Source organism: Thunnus albacares, chromosome 22 (genome assembly GCF_914725855.1).
Source record: "Thunnus albacares chromosome 22, fThuAlb1.1, whole genome shotgun sequence".
NCBI lineage: Eukaryota > Metazoa > Chordata > Actinopteri > Scombriformes > Scombridae > Thunnus > Thunnus albacares.
In genome coordinates, this window is record NC_058127.1 from 13,638,843 (window position 1) to 13,656,966 (window position 18,124).

Consider the following 18,124-nt stretch of genomic DNA (forward strand, 5'->3'; position numbering starts at 1 on the left):
TGGACATAACAGACAGTTGAAGTTAGTTAATAATATGCTAATTCATGGCCTCAGAAGTAATGCTAGGTTACTACTGTAGGTAGTAAGCTAGTTATGGTTGGTGCCTAGTTATCGTTGCTAAAATACGATTGGGCAATCTTTGTTTAGAGGGAGGGATTTAGCAACTATTCTGTAACTGGCACTTCACAAAAACTGTCTGTCCTTGAGCAGGACACTGAATCTCTGACTTATTGTAAATAACCATGGATTACAGTACAGCTAAATGGCTCAAAATGCAGAACAATGCATCATGTTCCAACCAGGTTTATATTCAAACAATGTACACTCAAAAGGCCTCTCAGATATCTTCCTCTGCAACTTTTCAAACGGACATAAAAGAAGACACGAAGCCGGCTCTCTAAAGCCCATTTCCCTACCGCCCAAGACATTGTGCTATCAAAGCCTGCAAAGTGGAAACACCAGAGATACCAAAGGATTGTAAACACACACACACACACACACACACACACATCACAAGTCCACAACAGCACCCACTGTGGCAACTGTTCAATACAAGACAGAAAAAAAGAGTACAAGAAAAAGGAAATCAAAAAATCAGATATGAAATCTAAGCTATCAGTTGGGATTGACCTGCAAATTTAAGAAAAGGCAACAAAAATATCTCTTGTACTGCTTTTTTCTGAAAAAAAAAAAAATCATAAAGGAAGGAAGTTTTTTGAAAAGTAAATGCACTTCTATTCAAAACCTGAGTGGCAATAAACTCAATATCCAAAAACAAAAAAACAACAACTGACAGATTGACAGCCACTTCTCTGAAATATTCGAAGTGACAGAGTGATGGAGTCAGAACAGCAGAGCGAATGTGTGCAGTCGGACAGGGCAGGGCATCACATGCCCTTTTTTAGGAAAGGTATTTTTGGATACCAATGATTGTGACAAGTGGATGGTCACACTTTTTCTCTAATATATAATGAGTAAAGAATCTTTACTTGGTGTAATCACATCCGTTTCATTATCCATTATTACGCTTGTTATGTGCCAGTTCTTTTCTGAAGAGGAAAAATGCCGAAACACAAATCATGCCACTAAAATCAATTGTACTATTAGCTTTGTACTGTGGGCTGAGGAAGCATGAGGAAATGTTTGGATTAGGTTAACAAATTACACTCTTGAAGCATGCCAATTTAAGAGTAGAGAGAGTAATTGTTTTTGTGATACTCTATTGATCTTCTTGATGGAAATATGTGTCTATTCACTTTTCTTCCCACAGCTCATGTAAAGAACAGAAGGCTTGTAGCTGGTGGGGAATCAGCGCCTCGCTCAAATACACCTCAGGAGTGAATATGATCCAACAACAACTCAGTCCAGTGCTCTGGTACAGAAGAACACTGTTAGACATCTCACTACCTAGATGACTGAGATGAATCTACACAGATTTATCTTATAACTAATACATTTGAATGCAGGTCATATGTTACACAAATCCTTTAGAGATAACTAATTATCAGTGTCTATTCTTGACAAGCTTGTGGCATTAAAAAAGAAAGACAAAATGGTAAATGAAACATTTTCTAACAAGCCAGAGAGCTATTTTGTGATGATTACTTCCAGTTGCAGATGCTTGTGGTGGTAGATACCAATTTTACCCTAAACAAGCAAGGAAAATAATTACTGGACCAACATTATTTAAAGCCAGAAACTGGCTTAATAATGTGTTTGTGGCAAATGGGGACACTGCAGGTTTTCAAAATCCAAGCAGAGCTGCAACGATTTGTCAGTAATTCTAATGAAGCAAAAATGCCAAAAAAATTATCTGGGTTCAGCTCCTCTAATGTGAGGATTTGCTGCCTCTCTCTGTTGTATATCATTGAAAACCAAATATCTTTGGGGTTTTGACTGTTGGTCCTTATGTCACATAGGACATAAGGAATAAACAATGGACATTTTTCAGTATTTTCTGATCATGCATCTTTATCATCACAGGAGAAATAAAATGTTTTTCTTGCACCTCACAGAGTGTCCCTTCAATTTAAGGTGTGAACTATTGAGTGCACATGTAGATGCTACTCTCTTTGACCACAGGTGCTTGATAATTGGTGGCACATCATATCATTTTTAGTGTTGGTCTTATCTCTCTATTTGTGTCTGTTAGGGTCAACCGCATTTTGGGTCCGGCCTAATTATCCTCAGGTCTGTTTGGATCAGGTCTGACTGTCTTAAAAAATTAATTTATGCAAGGGTTCCTTCTCCAACTTGTCATGAATGAGTTAACATTAAAATGACTGCCAACTGAGCTTGCATTACACTCAGTGACCTGCCGGTGTGTCCTCAACAGGCTCTCTCTCTGTTGAGTGACAGAGGGAGGGTGGCGTTCTCAATGACATGTCAATCATTTTGCAGCCGCTGTCGACCTGACATTGTCTTAAACTGACCTTAATTAGCCTCTTGACTGTGACCTCCTGACCCTCCTGTAGCCTTTTTGCAGACGTGTGCCTCTCTTTGACCTTGCATGTGTATATGTACCAACATCTCCACTTCTGAAGAAAAGTTCCTCCTCCCTGGGCATTTCTTCACACTTTAACCCCCCTCCCTGAACCCCCAAAAACTGTATCCACTGCCTGGTCCTGATTTTAACTCTCCTGGTCTGGCTACCTCCCAGATTCTTATGAATTCACAAAGAGCTGGCATCAATAATGAATCACCTACTCAATTATTGACTCCTCTTTACATCACTAGGCTTTACTGTTCCGTTCCCACCGTGCTTTCTGAGTTCCATTACCTGTCCTGTGCTCACTTATTTGCCTGTTCATTTATTCAGGGCCTTCCTTTCTCCCTCTGCTCTCCCTCTTCGCCCAAGCTGTCAATCTGAGCGCAGGAGGGCGGGATGGAGCGAGGAAGGAGGTGGGAGGATTGCGAGAAACTTGAGAGAAACAGAGCAGATAGTGGCATGCACCTCCGCCTGTGTGTTATGGTAGCATGTGTGCATCTGAATGTGTCTTGCATATGTTTTGAGTATATGTTTTTGTTCATTTGTCTCGCACGTCAACCTTCAGCGAAGCTTGCCAAATTATCACTCGCTAAGAGATCCTGGATGTATAGACATGTATTTGAAAGACAATTCCACTTTACATGGAGAGAGAGACGGGGAGAGTGGCAGATAATCCTCATTGAAAGTGGATGAGATGAGAGCCAGGTCCACTCTGCGCTCGACAGTGATCTTACAGGACGCCCACACAGTCTCCATCAACAGGAATAAAAAAGAGAAAGAGAGAAAAATACATAAAGTAGAGAGATTGTGGCCATTTGCTTTGTCTTCTCTCCTTTCAATCATGTCATGCCAACATACAGTACATACATAAACATAATTCAATGTTTACATTCTGTATCATTCATCGTTCAAAATATGTTCGCTCATAATCGCTCAAATCATGATGAAAAATGTCTGTAGTTGTCCATGGAGCGATTTAACATTTTTCAGCTCATTGTTTTGGTTTTTTACAACCTGCAACTTTACAATTTTTATTCACTCTCACCACTCTCATCTGTGTTGCTTGTTGGCAACAAACTGGTGAAAGCAGTGGAGAATTTAGCAACTAAAGAGCCTGAGATATTCCTCTCAAGACATGGTGACAAAGATAGGGCAATAGAATGAAAGAAAAACAAAAGGGAAAAGTGAAATATGTCTTGTATAAACAACTTAAGCACCACTGTATGTCCTCTTGAGTTTTTATTTCTGCCATCATCCTCTCTCTGGTCTTTTAATTGTTCTTAAACTCTACATCTCTCTAACTCTTTCCTGTCATTTCAAACAAATCCAACATGTGTTATGAGCAGGGTTGTGGAAAGGCAATTGCCGAAGCATCGGAATACAAATCAACATTTTTTTCCCCCCACAATAAATCCCATCTTCTCTCTTGTAACATGTTTGTCTGCATCCCCTCCACACCTCTCCAACACTCTCCCCGTCTGTCTTGACTGCTTTCCATCACTCTCCTCCGTGTCTCTTCCTGCCAAACTCTCCTTCCTTCTTGCTTTCTTCTCCCCCCGTTGCTGCCACTACTCTCCACATCACTCCCTCCCTTCCTTCCTCCTCCCTTGCTCTCTTTTCTTTTTCCTCACTCCATCTCTGCCTCCCTCCCTGCCTGCCTGCCTGCCTGCCTGCCTGCCTTCCTTCCTCCTTCCATCTCCACTCTCTCAAGCTGACAGTACCTGAGGGAAGAGGCCACCTGCGGACCAAGTGGAGAATCAGCCGACAGCTGTGTGCACACTCTCTCCGGTGGCCTTCAATTATTCACTCACTTCTCCCCCCCTCCTTTTCCCCCTCTCCATCTTCACTCTGCCCTTTTCATCTCCCCCTGCCGTCTCTGCCTTTACCTCTCTGTTGCTTTTTCACACCGAGATTGCATGTCTGCTTCTCTCGTTCTACCCAGTCCTGTTATTCCCTCGTTTAATCCCTTCCTCCCCTTGTTGCGCCCATCCTGCGTTTTTTCTGTCCCTCTTCGATGCCTTTAACACTTTCACACACTCCTCTGACCATCACTCCATCATTTTCTCCCCCTCTCACCCTTACTGCATCAGCCCAGTGGCTCCTTAACTCCACTTCACTAACCTACTCCTTCTCTTTCCCTCTGTCTCCTCATGTCTCCCTCTTTCTCGTGTGTTTCCCCAAAGATTGATGACTCTCCGCTACAAGGCGAGTGGGCCTGTTTAAAGATGCATGAGGTGATGAGGCCAAGTTTTCTCCTTCTCTTTCCCTCTGCATCTCTCCGCCCGACCCTTCCTTCTGACGGCGGAGCCACCTCTGCGAGAGGCTTCCCACAGATCCGAGGCAGTTAGAGGCCACCTCCAAATCAGACAGCCTCCTCCACCACCCCTCCCCCCCCCCATCCACCTCCAGCTCTTGTCAGAACGGCTGAGTGTGACGTATGACGATCAGCTAGCCGACAGTGTGATAAATGATGCCGCTGAGCACCCGCGACTCATAAACGGACAAAAAAAGCTGGCAGTCATCGATATGATGATGCACTGAATCAACAGGGAGAGGAGAGATCACTGATGCTCAGTACTCAGTGTGGTGAAAAATAAATAAATTAATGAAAACAGTTTGAAGGGCAAGCTATTGGCTTTATTGTTTTTTTTAAACCTGTGGTGATGGTGAAATTGTTTGAAAAAGAGATCCAATTCAAATGTTTATATTTTAGCTCATAATAAAGAATACACATTTTATTTTCCCACCACACAATATACAGTAGTTATTGTGTTGTATGCCATCACAAACATGGCTGCTGACCTACACACAAGCATGAAATGAGGCCTTCATTTAGTGTATAAATAAGCTGATGAACTGTTATAGTATGTGACCTCAAGTGTTACACATAAATTATTTGGTTTAACACTTAAGAGATTACAGGTTTTTGGGGTCGCTCCTGTGGCTTTGGGGTTAAGTGGCCAACCATAAAACAGCAACGCCCCCAAGTTCAATACCCAGCTGGGGACCTTTGTTGCATATCTTCCTTCCTCATTTCTTGTCATCTCTCTACTGGCTCTATCTAATACAGGCATGAAATGCCCAAAACATAATTAAAAAACCAAGAGATTAAAGGTTTTCCCCCTATTTAGAATGGAGTAGAGGTATCATATAATAGAGGGAGCAGTTAAAACTAATTGAAAGTGCAACTGACCAAAACAGTATGCATGGGGGATAGTTATTACTACAGAGAAAAGACCATTACTGTTGCGTATTGCAAAATCATTTCCACAAAACAATGGCTGATTCTGAATTCTGGAACAATTCAGTGGGTCCGAGGTTATCAACCAAGCTTGTATCAAGTCCCTCTGCTGTCGTCTCAAATGGCAGAAAAAGATGTTGTGAATATTCAACACTAATTTCTGAAAATATGACTACAAACAAAATTAATGGCAGGTAAAGTATATTTTAAACCTATATATATGTGGAATTTTAAGTGACTGTTGTTGATGCTTGAGCACAAACACTGAAGTACTTTCAAAATGCTAGTTGATTGTTTCTAACAAGTCTTTTCATGTCTTCTTTGATCTAGCATACATAGCAGAGCTTTGCTAACCTTCAACTATTAGCTACAAAATAACTCCTACTTTAGTTAAAGCTGCACTAATCAATACTTTTATGTTCCCATTAGTAAATGATAAAAATAACTACATGTAATTTGAAAGGTGTCGCTCCTGGTGAGAATCCACAGAGAATTATTACCTGACGCTGCAGTTTTCTTTCAGCTTTCCAGAGCATTTTAATGTCTTTCAGCACATTGTTTTGATTTTTCAACCGGCGCTTTTGAATAACACTCAACCCCTTTTACTGCAGCCAGAGGCAGCTGTTTTCACCAGAGAGCTCTAATAAACCAACTGTACACTACCTTCCCAGCACCAAATGGCCAAGACAAAAAGTTACTAAAGTTACTAAAGGTTTAACTTTGTGGAGCCTTTAGTTGCTAGAGAGCCTGATATTTCCTTTAGGAGTTGGTGAAGACCAAAGCAGAACTAAAGGAGAGAGAGTGAATAGAATAATGAGTGAATATTGCACTTAAATTTATTGGGCAATTGGAAACAACTCGAAGTGAATGCTAATGTTGTTCCATAAATATGCAACTGACTGCTAGTACAGTATCTTTGCAATATCAACTTTATAAAGGTGATTATATGTCAGTGCTGTGTTTACAGCTCGTTGTGGTACCCCTAAGGGGCAAGAAAACAATTAATCCAGGTTTAAGCGTCAAATCAGTGTTACTTTTGTACTATCACAGCATGAACTGGCATGAACTTCTGTGACTGTAGCTTTCCAATATATTCTTTTATATAGCTGTGAACCTCAGATGGCACAATGCTTCTTTACATTAATAATAACACATGACAGACATTGATATGAATGGCCAAGAGTGAATAAGTGAACAAAGTACAGTCAGAATGTTTCTGACATGGTGTAGACCACTGAGTTTGTCCATAAAAGCAGCTCAAGCACTTGACCGTCAAGTGTCTTGCTCAACATTGTTTGAAGCGTGTCTTATTCAGACTTATACAGCTGGAATTTGAGGTATTTTTTCTGTTCACAAGCTTGCTTCTATGACAATTAGACCACCAGCTTACACTGACTAATGAGGCACAACATCTGGAGTGTTATTTCTAGTTGAGCATCAAGCATAAAATGACCAGCTGAACCTATCAGCGATAAGCAGATGCTCAATACCGATGATGAGTAGGTCAAATAATGATTATTCTATTTCTAGCTCAACAGATGTCAATATGTCAATAACTCTGACTGAGGTCTCAATGATCTGGTCAATAAACCTTTCAGTTTTACAATGTTCCTAATATCCACATTGTACCACACAATGAGTCATAACCATGCAAAACTCAATTTCTCTGATCTCAGTCGTTCAAATGAATCGGAGTGCGGCCAGCATCTGACCCCAGAAATGAACCCTTGATTAGTGAATCAGCAGTTTGACCTGAGCTGCCTAATAGACTGCCATCAAGCAGGCAGGAGGTAAGGTGCGGAAAGTGTCTCTTTCCCCTCTCATTAAGGCCGACACAGACAAAGCTTCCAGCTGAAATACGATAAGCAGAGACAACTCTTACTCCGTTTTGTCTGACAGAGGAGAAGAAGAGACACTGGAGGAAGGACTATTAAAAAGGACAGTTCCTGAGATTCGAGGTTTGCTCTTCTTTTTTTTACATATTCTATCATTTTAGACTGACTTAATAATGTAGCTTCAGACAGGGATATGAAGTCATTACTTTCACTGAGATCTCCCTGAGCATATTTATAAAGCATTTACTAGAAAATAATGAGGCAAAACAGTTCAACAGTTTGAGAAATACACTTACTTGCTTTCTATCTGAGAGTAAGATGAGAAGATCAATATCAATCTGTGTGGTAACTACTGAGCTGAAGTCAAGGCGTGTTTAGCCTAGCTTAGCACAAAGACAGCGGAAACAGCTAACCTAACACTGTTTACAGTTACAAAAAAATGTCTACAAACAACTCTAAATCTGTCTACACAATGTATCTTTTTTTAACTGTACATAGATATAAAGATTTTAGGGAGAGTTTTGTAATGGAGCTATTTTTTGACAAACTGTGCAGCATCTCTGGCTATTGTGCAAGTTGCTAAATATGGTCAATAAGCACAGGTTTTGGTTTCTGTACAAGCAGGATGGTAAAAGTTTGTGTTTCCCACTGTGTAACTTCCCCTAAAACCAAAAATTAGCTGTTTCATATGTCTGTTTATGTCCATGCTAAACACATGAGCTACATTATGTTAGCTAGCTAGTTTCAGAAGTGCTGGTGGGTGTATTTTTGGATGGAGCAGGGCTAGCTGTTTTAGTCCACTCTTCTTGTGCTAAGCTAGGCTAACTTCAGCTCTGTACTTAACGTACAAACATTAAATAGAGACTGTACAGATTAACCAAAGAAAATGTAACGTAACTGATCTTTAGAGGTGCTAATGGGTGGATTTGTTACTTTTGGACAGAGACAAGCTAGCTGTTCCCCACTGTTTCCAGTCTTTGTGCAAAGCTAAGCTAACAGGCTGGTGGAGGTACATTCATATTTATCGTACAAACATGAGAGTGGTATCAATCTCCTCATCTCATTCAGGGAAGGTAAGCAAATTTCACAAAATGTTCAACTTTTCCCTTCAACGGGGGAGCAGTGCAAAATCGAAATCAAAGATTAAATGAAATGGCAGAGAGAGAAATACATGTGGAGAAAGAGAGACAAGAAGAGAGAAAGAAGTGAGACAAAAGATCACCACAGAGACATTTAGAGAGAGTGAGGTAAGAATGAAAAAGAGACGGACAGGAAGGGAGGGGGGAGAGGGAAAGGACAGAAAGAGGCGGAGATAGAGGGGAGAGCGAGAGAGAAAAACAAGGCTAGACAGGGAATCGGATGGTCAGAGCGAGAGAGGCAGACTGACAAGCAGAAAGAACAGAGTTAGTAGCTGATAAGTGACTGAAAAATACAGATGAGGGAGAGGGAAACAGAAAAAATTAAAAGATGCACTTCTTCTACCTTCTCTATCAGCCCGGAAAATGAAGGTCCGAAGGGTGGTGACTACCTCAAACTTGTTGTCGCCCAATCCTCGCACCTGTCTGATGCCGCTGGCCAGGATCATACCTTTGGAATACATCTCCTAAACAGAGACACAAATAAACACACACTAAATAGGTATATAAACACAAGCAGACAGTCGCACAGCACCATGCATGCTAATAACGTTACTGAATTGCTGCTTATTCCTATTATCTGCATCTGTAGACCCACAATTACTTGACATGAGAGTGTCAACGCATTGTTTGCATCAATAGATGTGTAATTTTGTGCTGTATTACCGTCGGCTGGGATAGTCGTTCAGTTTGAAACACCACTGACAGACATCCTCATCAAACCAGAGCCATAACCCATCAATACAGTGTCAAATTTATTTGCAGTAATAGCTTCCCTGTTCCCTTTCAAGCAATAACTTTAATAAATGGCATAGAGCTGTTGGACGAGAAGCATTTGAATCAAATCAGGAAACTATATGTTTTCCTATGAGCCAGCGCAAATGACCATAACTCAAATTATGAACTTGAAATGGTCTGAAAAGTGAACCCAAATTGCATTAAAGAAGCACAAACAAGAATAACACACATCAGCGCTGTCGTCTGGGTGTAAGGAGATATCATAAAACAAATCTACAAGCTGAAAACAAACTTCTCAAATATTTAAAAGGAGACATGCTTGCTGTATTGGGGATTTGGGTAAAGCACAGGATGTGCTTGATGGGGTAATGTGGGATTTGGCTGTGTGTATTGTTTCATTACTTCCATGTTTTCCCCCAGCAGCTCTTGTGAAGGCATCCAAATAAGGAGGATGTTGCACTAGAGGCTTCATGACCCTCTTTACAGTCTCCCTTGACAATGGCAATTAAAGTACTGGGTCAATGTCAGTGTGAAAAAAAGAGAAATGGATGGCAACAAAAACAAATCAATCCTCAATATTATCACTTCTAAAGAAGCAAGGACGGAATAGAACCGGCGTCAAATCAGTATTCAGACCCCGATGTGACAAGTACGGCAGGGAAATGCCCTTAAAGTAGTTGGAAAAAGGCAAGAACATCTCAGATTATAATGTTCCTGCAATAGAGTGAACTGAGGGACAGTACATTACATACATATATACCTATAACTTTTATTTAAACAGGGAGGGCCATTGAGAGCAAGCTCTCTTTTACAAGGACACCCTGGATTATAGTACATATAAAAGCACATGAAAGTTACGGTATACATCAACAGCAAATCATATATAAGAATAATAGAAACCATAAAAGTACACATAAAAACAATAAAAGCACACAAAAATTACATATTATATCAATAGATTATATAACAAACAAGCCAAATACATCAACATCATCATCTAATTTTACAAACTTCTGCAGATTGTTCCACTTGTGCTGACCACAGTATTTAAAAGCCAGTTTCCCAATCTCAGTACTAACATGATGATTTTCAAGGACCAAATAGTCTTGGTACATAGTGCAGTGTGACAATGATCTATAGTTAAAAAGACATGTGAGATACCCAGGAAGTTTGCCAAGAAGTGCTTTGTAAATAAGTAGAATTCAGTACCGTTCTCCTCTCATTGCCAACCAATGCCACCCAAATTTCTTATATAGAATACAACAATACGCTCTGAAGCCATCCCCAGTTACGAACCAAACGGTGGAATGACAGACTGCATCGAGAGGTTTAAGAGTAGAGGTAGGAGAGTGCATATAAATTACATTGCCATAGTCCATAATGGATAAAAAGGTTGACTGAACAATTTGCTTTCTGCAATTCTGGGTAATACATGCCTTATTTCTATAAAAGAATGCCAGTTTTGCTTTTAAGGGCTTAGTCAGCTCATTAATATGTTTTTTTTTTTGAAGCACAGCTTGTCATCAAGCCAGAAACCAAGGTATTTATAAGAGGATATTCTTTCAATTGGTGTCCCATTCAGGGTAGTACTATTCACTTCAATGTGACTGTTGTCAGTTTTCAAGAAATAGACTAACAGTTCCACTAAAGTTACGCTTCTGCAGCAGCGTGAAAATCACTAGGTTATAAAAAAGACAAAAAGACTGCAGATGCATTGTCCATGTCGATAATGTCATTATTTTTGCAAAGCATGAAAAAAAAACCCAGACATGTCGATCTTCATAGGGGCTCGACCTGAATTTTGATTCTCTACAGTCCTGTGCACAACATAATAGCTTGTGGTGATTGCCATGCACAACGCTATGTTTGCTCTACTGTATCATCGCTGTCACCACCCTGCAAAAGACACAAGAGTGCGGAGTAAGCGAAGGACGGATGAATGGAGGAAGAAAAGGAAGTGAACTTCTGACACCCTCTCGCCATTCTTAATTAAGCCGCTGACCTTGCCATCCACAAAAAGCCTATTTCTAGAGACCATACAGCCAAAAATACCAGCCGGGACAGTCAGTTAGGGAGAGGGAGGGACGGATGGAGGGAGCGTGAAATGAAAAAAAAAAAGGAGAGAAATTAGGTTTGTGTGAAAGGCCAAGGAGAGGACTTGAGAGAAAGAAAATGGAAAGGAGCGTGGAAAGATACAATGGGGGAAAAAAAAAGAAAAAAAAAGATAATAACAGAGGAAGAAGCGACTGTGAAAATCCATAATCAAGAAGAGGAAGAGACGCGGCTGGAGGAGTGCGTTGCAGAAGAGGGAGGAGGAGGCAAAAAAAAAGGAGGCGTGTGGGAAAGAGAGACATCATGTAGAAATGAAGATGCCTAAGAGGGTCAGGGAGGGGTCCGTCTCATATTAAAGCAGCATGTTAACAATGGCAAGAAGTGGCTCAACCTAATTACCGACAGCCAACCTGTGCATTTCTCTCCCAGGGAGTTTCGCACCAATATCTCCCTCTTTCTGTCTCTAAATTTAGATAGAAGTTAAAGGAAGGTGAGGAAAGGAGAAACAAAGTGTGTGTGTGCAAGTGTGTGTGTGTGTGTGTGGATGAATTAGCTTGGTGGCTGATAATTATACCCCCAGTATGGGTTAACAGTAATTAATTGTTTTAATTCTAGTTTTGGGGTCATGAAGGAGAGAGTTGTTTAATTGTGAATTGTGCATCTGTAAATACTCTCACGGCAGAGTCGGCGGGGGAGATGATGAAAAGGAGCGGTCAGCGTTAAGGCGGCCGATTCAGACACAACACCGTGCGTTACAGCCGCCCCCGCACCCACCGAGACACACACACACACACACACACATAATGTTTATAGACTTATCTCGAGAGGATGGACTGCCAAGGAAGCAATGAGGCCTAACTATCTCTCTTTCTCCAATAACAGACACACCTGACTCAACTCCCTCAGCCAAAGATCTCCTCTACAGTACACTTATTCCCCTCGTTCTGACCTCCCTCCCTCCCACTCTCGACTCCCTCACTCCCACATTCTCTCGTTCGGGCTATCTCTCTACCGCTCCTTTTACCCTTCCAACATCTGTCAACCTGTGTCATTTCGCGGGGCGGTGTCGCTCTTTGTGTGTGTGTGTGTGTGTATTTGTGGAAACTGCTTAACTGTCTCTCTTCTTTTGAAAAAAAAAAAAAAAAACAACCCGGTAAACTTCAGGAAACAATTAAGGCAAAGCAATGGAGCTAAAGCCTACAATAATGGAGGTAGTGTGTGGAGAAAAGCAGGGAGGAGGGTAAAGAGGGTGGAAAGAGTTTTACCAGCATAAGGAGTTAAAGCTCTGGTGTTTCTATAGCATCTCGTTTTCAGTGGAGGCATGAGGACACCAACTGGTTATAGTGAAAAACTGCACTTGATATAAAAAAAAAAATGCTTGTGGGCAAAAATGCATCTCTGATCAGTGTTTTACCAAGTGAGGTGCCTTAAGGATTTTTAAAGATGATACTCCCAGGCAGAGATGTTTTCCAGTCTTTTGGGGCGAGTCTATCTCATGTGTCGAGTCCCTGGCGGTTCTCAGGTCAACTGCAGGTCTCTGAATGCTGAATATTACAACATTTCTTTTCAAACCTTTGTTGATAATGGGGGGGGGGGTTTATAGCATTTTTAGTTAAGACTCATTTGTTTCATTGCATAGGTCTTGTGATTAAATATTAAACAGTGTGCGGTCATGTGAGGCCTGCCTATCACGGTCTCATTTATTTTTTAATGTTCTAGGATTTAACAAGGTCAAAAATCTCTTTCAGGTCTTTAGGGAGTCTCACAGAAGTCAAGTCCAAGCCCAAACCATTTTTGGTGTCAGGTTTAAAACTTAAAGCTACATTCATTATTTGTTTTTGTGATTTTGGGTGGCGGTGCAACAAGCTGTAAAAGCAATATTGACAAACTGGCACCTTAAAAAGTTGATATAGCTAACATGTTAGCAAACACTGCCCAGTAGTTACACAACCAGCAAACACGGAGCAACATTAACATTCATTTAGAGTTGTGTTTGTGTCAATATTCACTCTCTTTTTAACTAGCTTTGCTCTAAACAAACTCCAGAGGGAAATATCTGGCTCTTTAGCTGCTAAGTGTTTACTAGCTAGTGGCTAGCTTTCTCTGTAAGGTGTGTGATTCTGGGAAGCTGGTGGTCATGGTTTTCACAGTTTCTTTTTGCTGAAAATAGAACCCTACTGTGGTTGGAACACTGATGATGAGGTGACAGTGAACCACAACAAAGGCATGGGCCATAAAACCAAAACAATGGGCTGAAAGGTGTTATAGAAACTATGCAGAGCTGAGAGGAACTGCAGAGTCATGTGATCATTCTCTGTGGGTTCATCACTACGAGTGAAGCCTTTCGCATAACACGTACGCATTTTATCTATTGTTAGCATAAGAATATTGATTAGGGCAGCTTTAAGGAATAATTATGTGATTGTTTTTCTCTAGGGAACAATTTAAAGTTGTAAATCTAGCCAAGAGTTGGCCCAGAGGTGAATTTGATGAATTTAATGTCTCTCTCTATATTAGATTACTGTGAGAACACCCAAACTGCTTAATCACAAACTTGAGATATATCTCTATTAGAATAAACCTTTTTTAAATGAAAAAATCTTGATTATTGAAATATGACAAGACGTGTTTACATTTTACATGTATGAAACCATTAAAAGAATTAAGTTAATGAGACCAAACATGAATCAAGGAGATGAAAAGCTTCTATATTTTTTTTTTTTTGTTACAGTAAGTGTCAGTGCAGGCATCTTGGGAAGACACGGGAGGGAGTAAGCAGAGGAGCTTTCAGGCTTGGCAAGAGAGAGATCTGCAGCATCAGACAGTCAGACAGACAATCAGGCAGACTGACACACTGAAAGACTGATCCTCGATCCTAAAACCTCATCACCCCTTTGGCCTCCTATCCAGCCTCATCCCCCTCCTCCTCCTCCTCCTCCATCCTCTCATCCCTTCATCCCTCACAGCCATCCTCCTCACTTCCTCCCCTCACTACCCTGAAGCCAGGCTTTGGACTGTTTTCACAAACACACACACACACACACGCGCGCACACACACACATCCACGCAGACACACACGACACCACATCAGGACCCCTAAAGACTACATCTCAGGCCCAAAGCGATCTCCCGAGTCAATCCCGGTGTTGACGAAATCAGGCGAAAGGGGTGATTGATGAGACGGATCGGATACGAACGCTGCAGAGAGGGAGAAGTGAGACTGAGGATCTCGCTACTCTCCCACGCCACCTTCACTACCCCGATGATGACATCACCGCGGCCAGAGACCTTCAAGCTGCGACTGTGATTAAGTGCGATTAGTTCTGTCTGGGGCTGACAGATCCCAGAGGATTTCAAACTACAAAAGAGTTTTTTTGGGGTGTTGAAAGTTTGAGAAAGAGAACAAGCATGGGAATGTTCCACTGTGTAGGTATTTTTTGTTTTTGTGTACGGGGGGGACACACCATGACAGACAGATCAAACTGTTCCCATATCTGTCCGAACTAAATCCTAGTGCACGCTTTTCCCAAAAACATTTTTAACATCTGCACAAAAAAAAAAAAATCCAGAATCACAGAGAGGAGAGTCCAAGATGTCTACAACTGGAATAATCTCATAATTAGATGAAATTATCAGTCAATTAATCGGTTTCAGTCATTTTTCAAGCAAAAACTTTCTCTGGTTCCTTATTTTCAAATGTGTTGACTGGTTGCTTTTTTCATCTCGTGCTATATTACTGAATTAGAGCTGAAAGTATTAGTTGATTAATCAATTAGTTGATCGACAGGTAATTAATCAGCGACTCTTCTCTGTATAATTGCTCACTGAATATCCTTGTCCTTGCAATGAGGATGTTTTCTCCCTACCAATGTCTGCGCTTTATTCTTGCACATATACATTGCACACACTTTTCTTTTTGTATTATATTCTTTATTTTATTGCACATTTTATTAGATTTTTTTAGTCTTATTCTATATATATTAATACAGCCTCTTGCTCAGCTGCTGTAACACGTGAATTTCCCCCACAGGGATCAATAAAGTGATATCTTTTCATGGGCTGTTATTCATCTTGAGCTTTAGGAGATTGTGATGCTCATTTTTTACAAATTTCAATCAATGGAGGAAATATTTGACAAACTAATCGACAGTGAAAGTAATCATAATCAGCCCTAATTAGTTGCTTAGTTTTTGTACCCTGTCATGTCAACATGACAGCAATATGGAAGAAAATGTCTTGCAGTGCGAGCAGTGCAGCGATCCTGCTAGTCTGCACTAGCTATAAAAGCACACACATACATGTCTCTGCACTGTGAGGGAAAGCAAACCACAGACTCATATTTCAATTTCTGACATAAAGTGGTGCTGAGAGACTTCCTGTCCGTCCGTGCAATCTTCTCCTACCCTCTCGTTCGCCCTGTGGAGGTGGCACTGTGCGGCGCACGGGGTGGTGCGGGGGCCTCAGCTGGCCGCACAAAGCAGGGATGACAGAGAGATTGTGCGCGACCTCTCCGCTCACCCGAAACATGATGAAGCCCTCTGCTTTCTCAGAGGGGAGAGTCACATTGGCAGGATGACTTTAAAAAAGTCTAAACAACAATCCCTGTTCTCTCTCTCTCTCTCTCTCTCACACACACACACACACACACACACACACACAAGGCAAACTTTCATCTTTCCAAAAACTGTCGTGCCTCCGCCGACAGTGACACAGGAGTAAAAAGTGCTGACTCGCTGGCCTCCCTGCCTAATCCCACTCCGCCGGCGATGGAGCGTGTCCTGATAAATAAAGCAACAAATGCAATGGAAAGAGAAAACGAGGGGGGGGAAAAAAAAGAGAGAGAGCGAGCACAGAGGGCTATAATTAGTAAGTGATTAACGAGCAGGCATCAGACAGGTCCCACATCATTGATTGTGATGTTGTGCAATGCTGCTGCAGCGAAAACGAGCCGGCCCTGGGAGGGGGCGCCGAGGTCACCGCTCACACACAAACAAACACACACACACACACACACACACACACGCACACAGAAATGTGTTTGTTCTCAGTGCGAGTTATATCCAACAGTCATTAGCAAGAACATGAAGGTGAAGCACATTATGTCAGATAGGTTATAGCCCCCTTGAGAGTCACTCGAGAACAAAGAATTCCACGCGTTAAAAGCGGTTTTGAAGTGTGTTCATATACTAATCATGTACACTTAACATTGCTGCAGACCATTTTTCAAATGCATGGAGTACAAGTTGAGATTTTTTAGAGGCAGCCATTGGTTTATATTCATTTCTGTGTGGTATAAAAATCAGTTAGCAGACTCTTATCAATCAAGCGTGTGTTCATTTTTATCAATGTTGCCTTATTGTTGCCAAATAGTTGCGTTTAAGTGCAGATTGATTCGAAATGTCTGCTGGTTATATTGCTGTGTTGAGCATTTTGGCATATTTTGTTAATTACATTTTTATTCCCCCAAACAAAAAAGGTATCAAAAAAGCATTATCCAGTGCTATGTATTTGAAATTCACTTAGACAGATTGTATGATGGAAGCCTTTTCAAGGCTCTGCTAATAGATTTTCATATCCAGTAGTATGAAATAGAGTGAAAGTCAATTGCTTATGGCTAGATTGCAAAAAGAGAGTGTTGAGCAGAACACTAGTTCGAAAGGACAAACCTGGTCATATAAAAGGACATCCAGCCATGGTGCATAAGCATGCATCTTGGCTGATAGCTTTTTTTTTTTTAGATTGTCTCAGTTGATGATCATTTAAATCTGCAGCCAAAACCAGTGTGTAAATACAGGCCCAATACAAAAAAAGCTTGTGGGAAAAAATAACAATGCTGTCTAGGCTACAAAGGTGGAAGTTAAAGTCCTGTCTTGCTTACATCTCCTCTCCAGATTTTGCTTTTTCAACCATCCATACTCTCCCCCCCCCATCCCACCCTTCTCTCTCCCCTCTCCGTCCCTCCTTTTTTTTCTGATGGTGAGGCAGGTAACGCGAAGTGAAATTTCAAACTCAGCTGTCAGACAGAAGGAGAATGAAGAAAAGGTACGGGGGAGGCAAAGAGAGGGATGAAAAGTAACTCAATACAGAAGAGTTTTAAAAGGATTTCTCTGACCATCTTTTGGTTAAAACGTCTTTGTCATCTGAAACCTCGGCTGACAGAGGCTTCTGGAAACTTCATACACAGAGTTTAAAAGGTGAAGATTTGATAACAGAATCTGATACTAAACTATGGGAAATACTAAAATATAGAAGATTTCTTTAAATTTAATTGTAAAGAATTAAATAAAACAATAAAAATGATGGAAAACAATATGTGCTGTGGTAATACAGCAGACTGTAATCGACAGCGACACAGTAATCAAAAAGGTACTTGCTGACCCCCATAGGAGGAGAAGTATAGATAAATCTCATTGCCTTCCATGGAACATTTAGGACTTATGATCTGACAGCGCCGGACTCTCCGTACTTTATAAATGTTCTGCACTTTAACACTTTATTATTTAATATATTTGTAAATTTTGTTGTGAGATTCAATAAAGGTCTTTAAAAACGCAAAGAGAGGGAGAAATGCTGAGGGAGGCAAAAAAAAAAAAAAAAGAGAGAGAGGAGAGACTTCCCACTCCCTACCCTTTCT

At 41.0% G+C, this 18,124-nt stretch overlaps 1 protein-coding gene and 1 long non-coding RNA gene across 5 annotated transcripts in view; one reads left to right on the forward strand and one right to left on the reverse strand.

Annotated features, from left to right (window-relative positions):
- arap2 (ArfGAP with RhoGAP domain, ankyrin repeat and PH domain 2) overlaps positions 1-18,124 on the reverse strand; it is a 139,354-nt gene that overhangs the window by 109,537 nt on the left and 11,693 nt on the right. For all 4 annotated transcript variants that reach the window (XM_044341054.1, XM_044341055.1, XM_044341057.1 and 1 more), the window contains one exon: positions 9,047-9,167. In XM_044341054.1, coding sequence (XP_044196989.1) covers positions 9,047-9,167 — 121 coding nt within the window. The remainder of the gene's footprint in view (positions 1-9,046; positions 9,168-18,124) is intronic.
- On the forward strand, positions 7,414-15,040 carry LOC122973490. The gene is made up of 2 exons (XR_006400044.1): positions 7,414-7,687; positions 14,222-15,040. It is a non-coding gene; the product is annotated as an uncharacterized LOC122973490 (long non-coding RNA).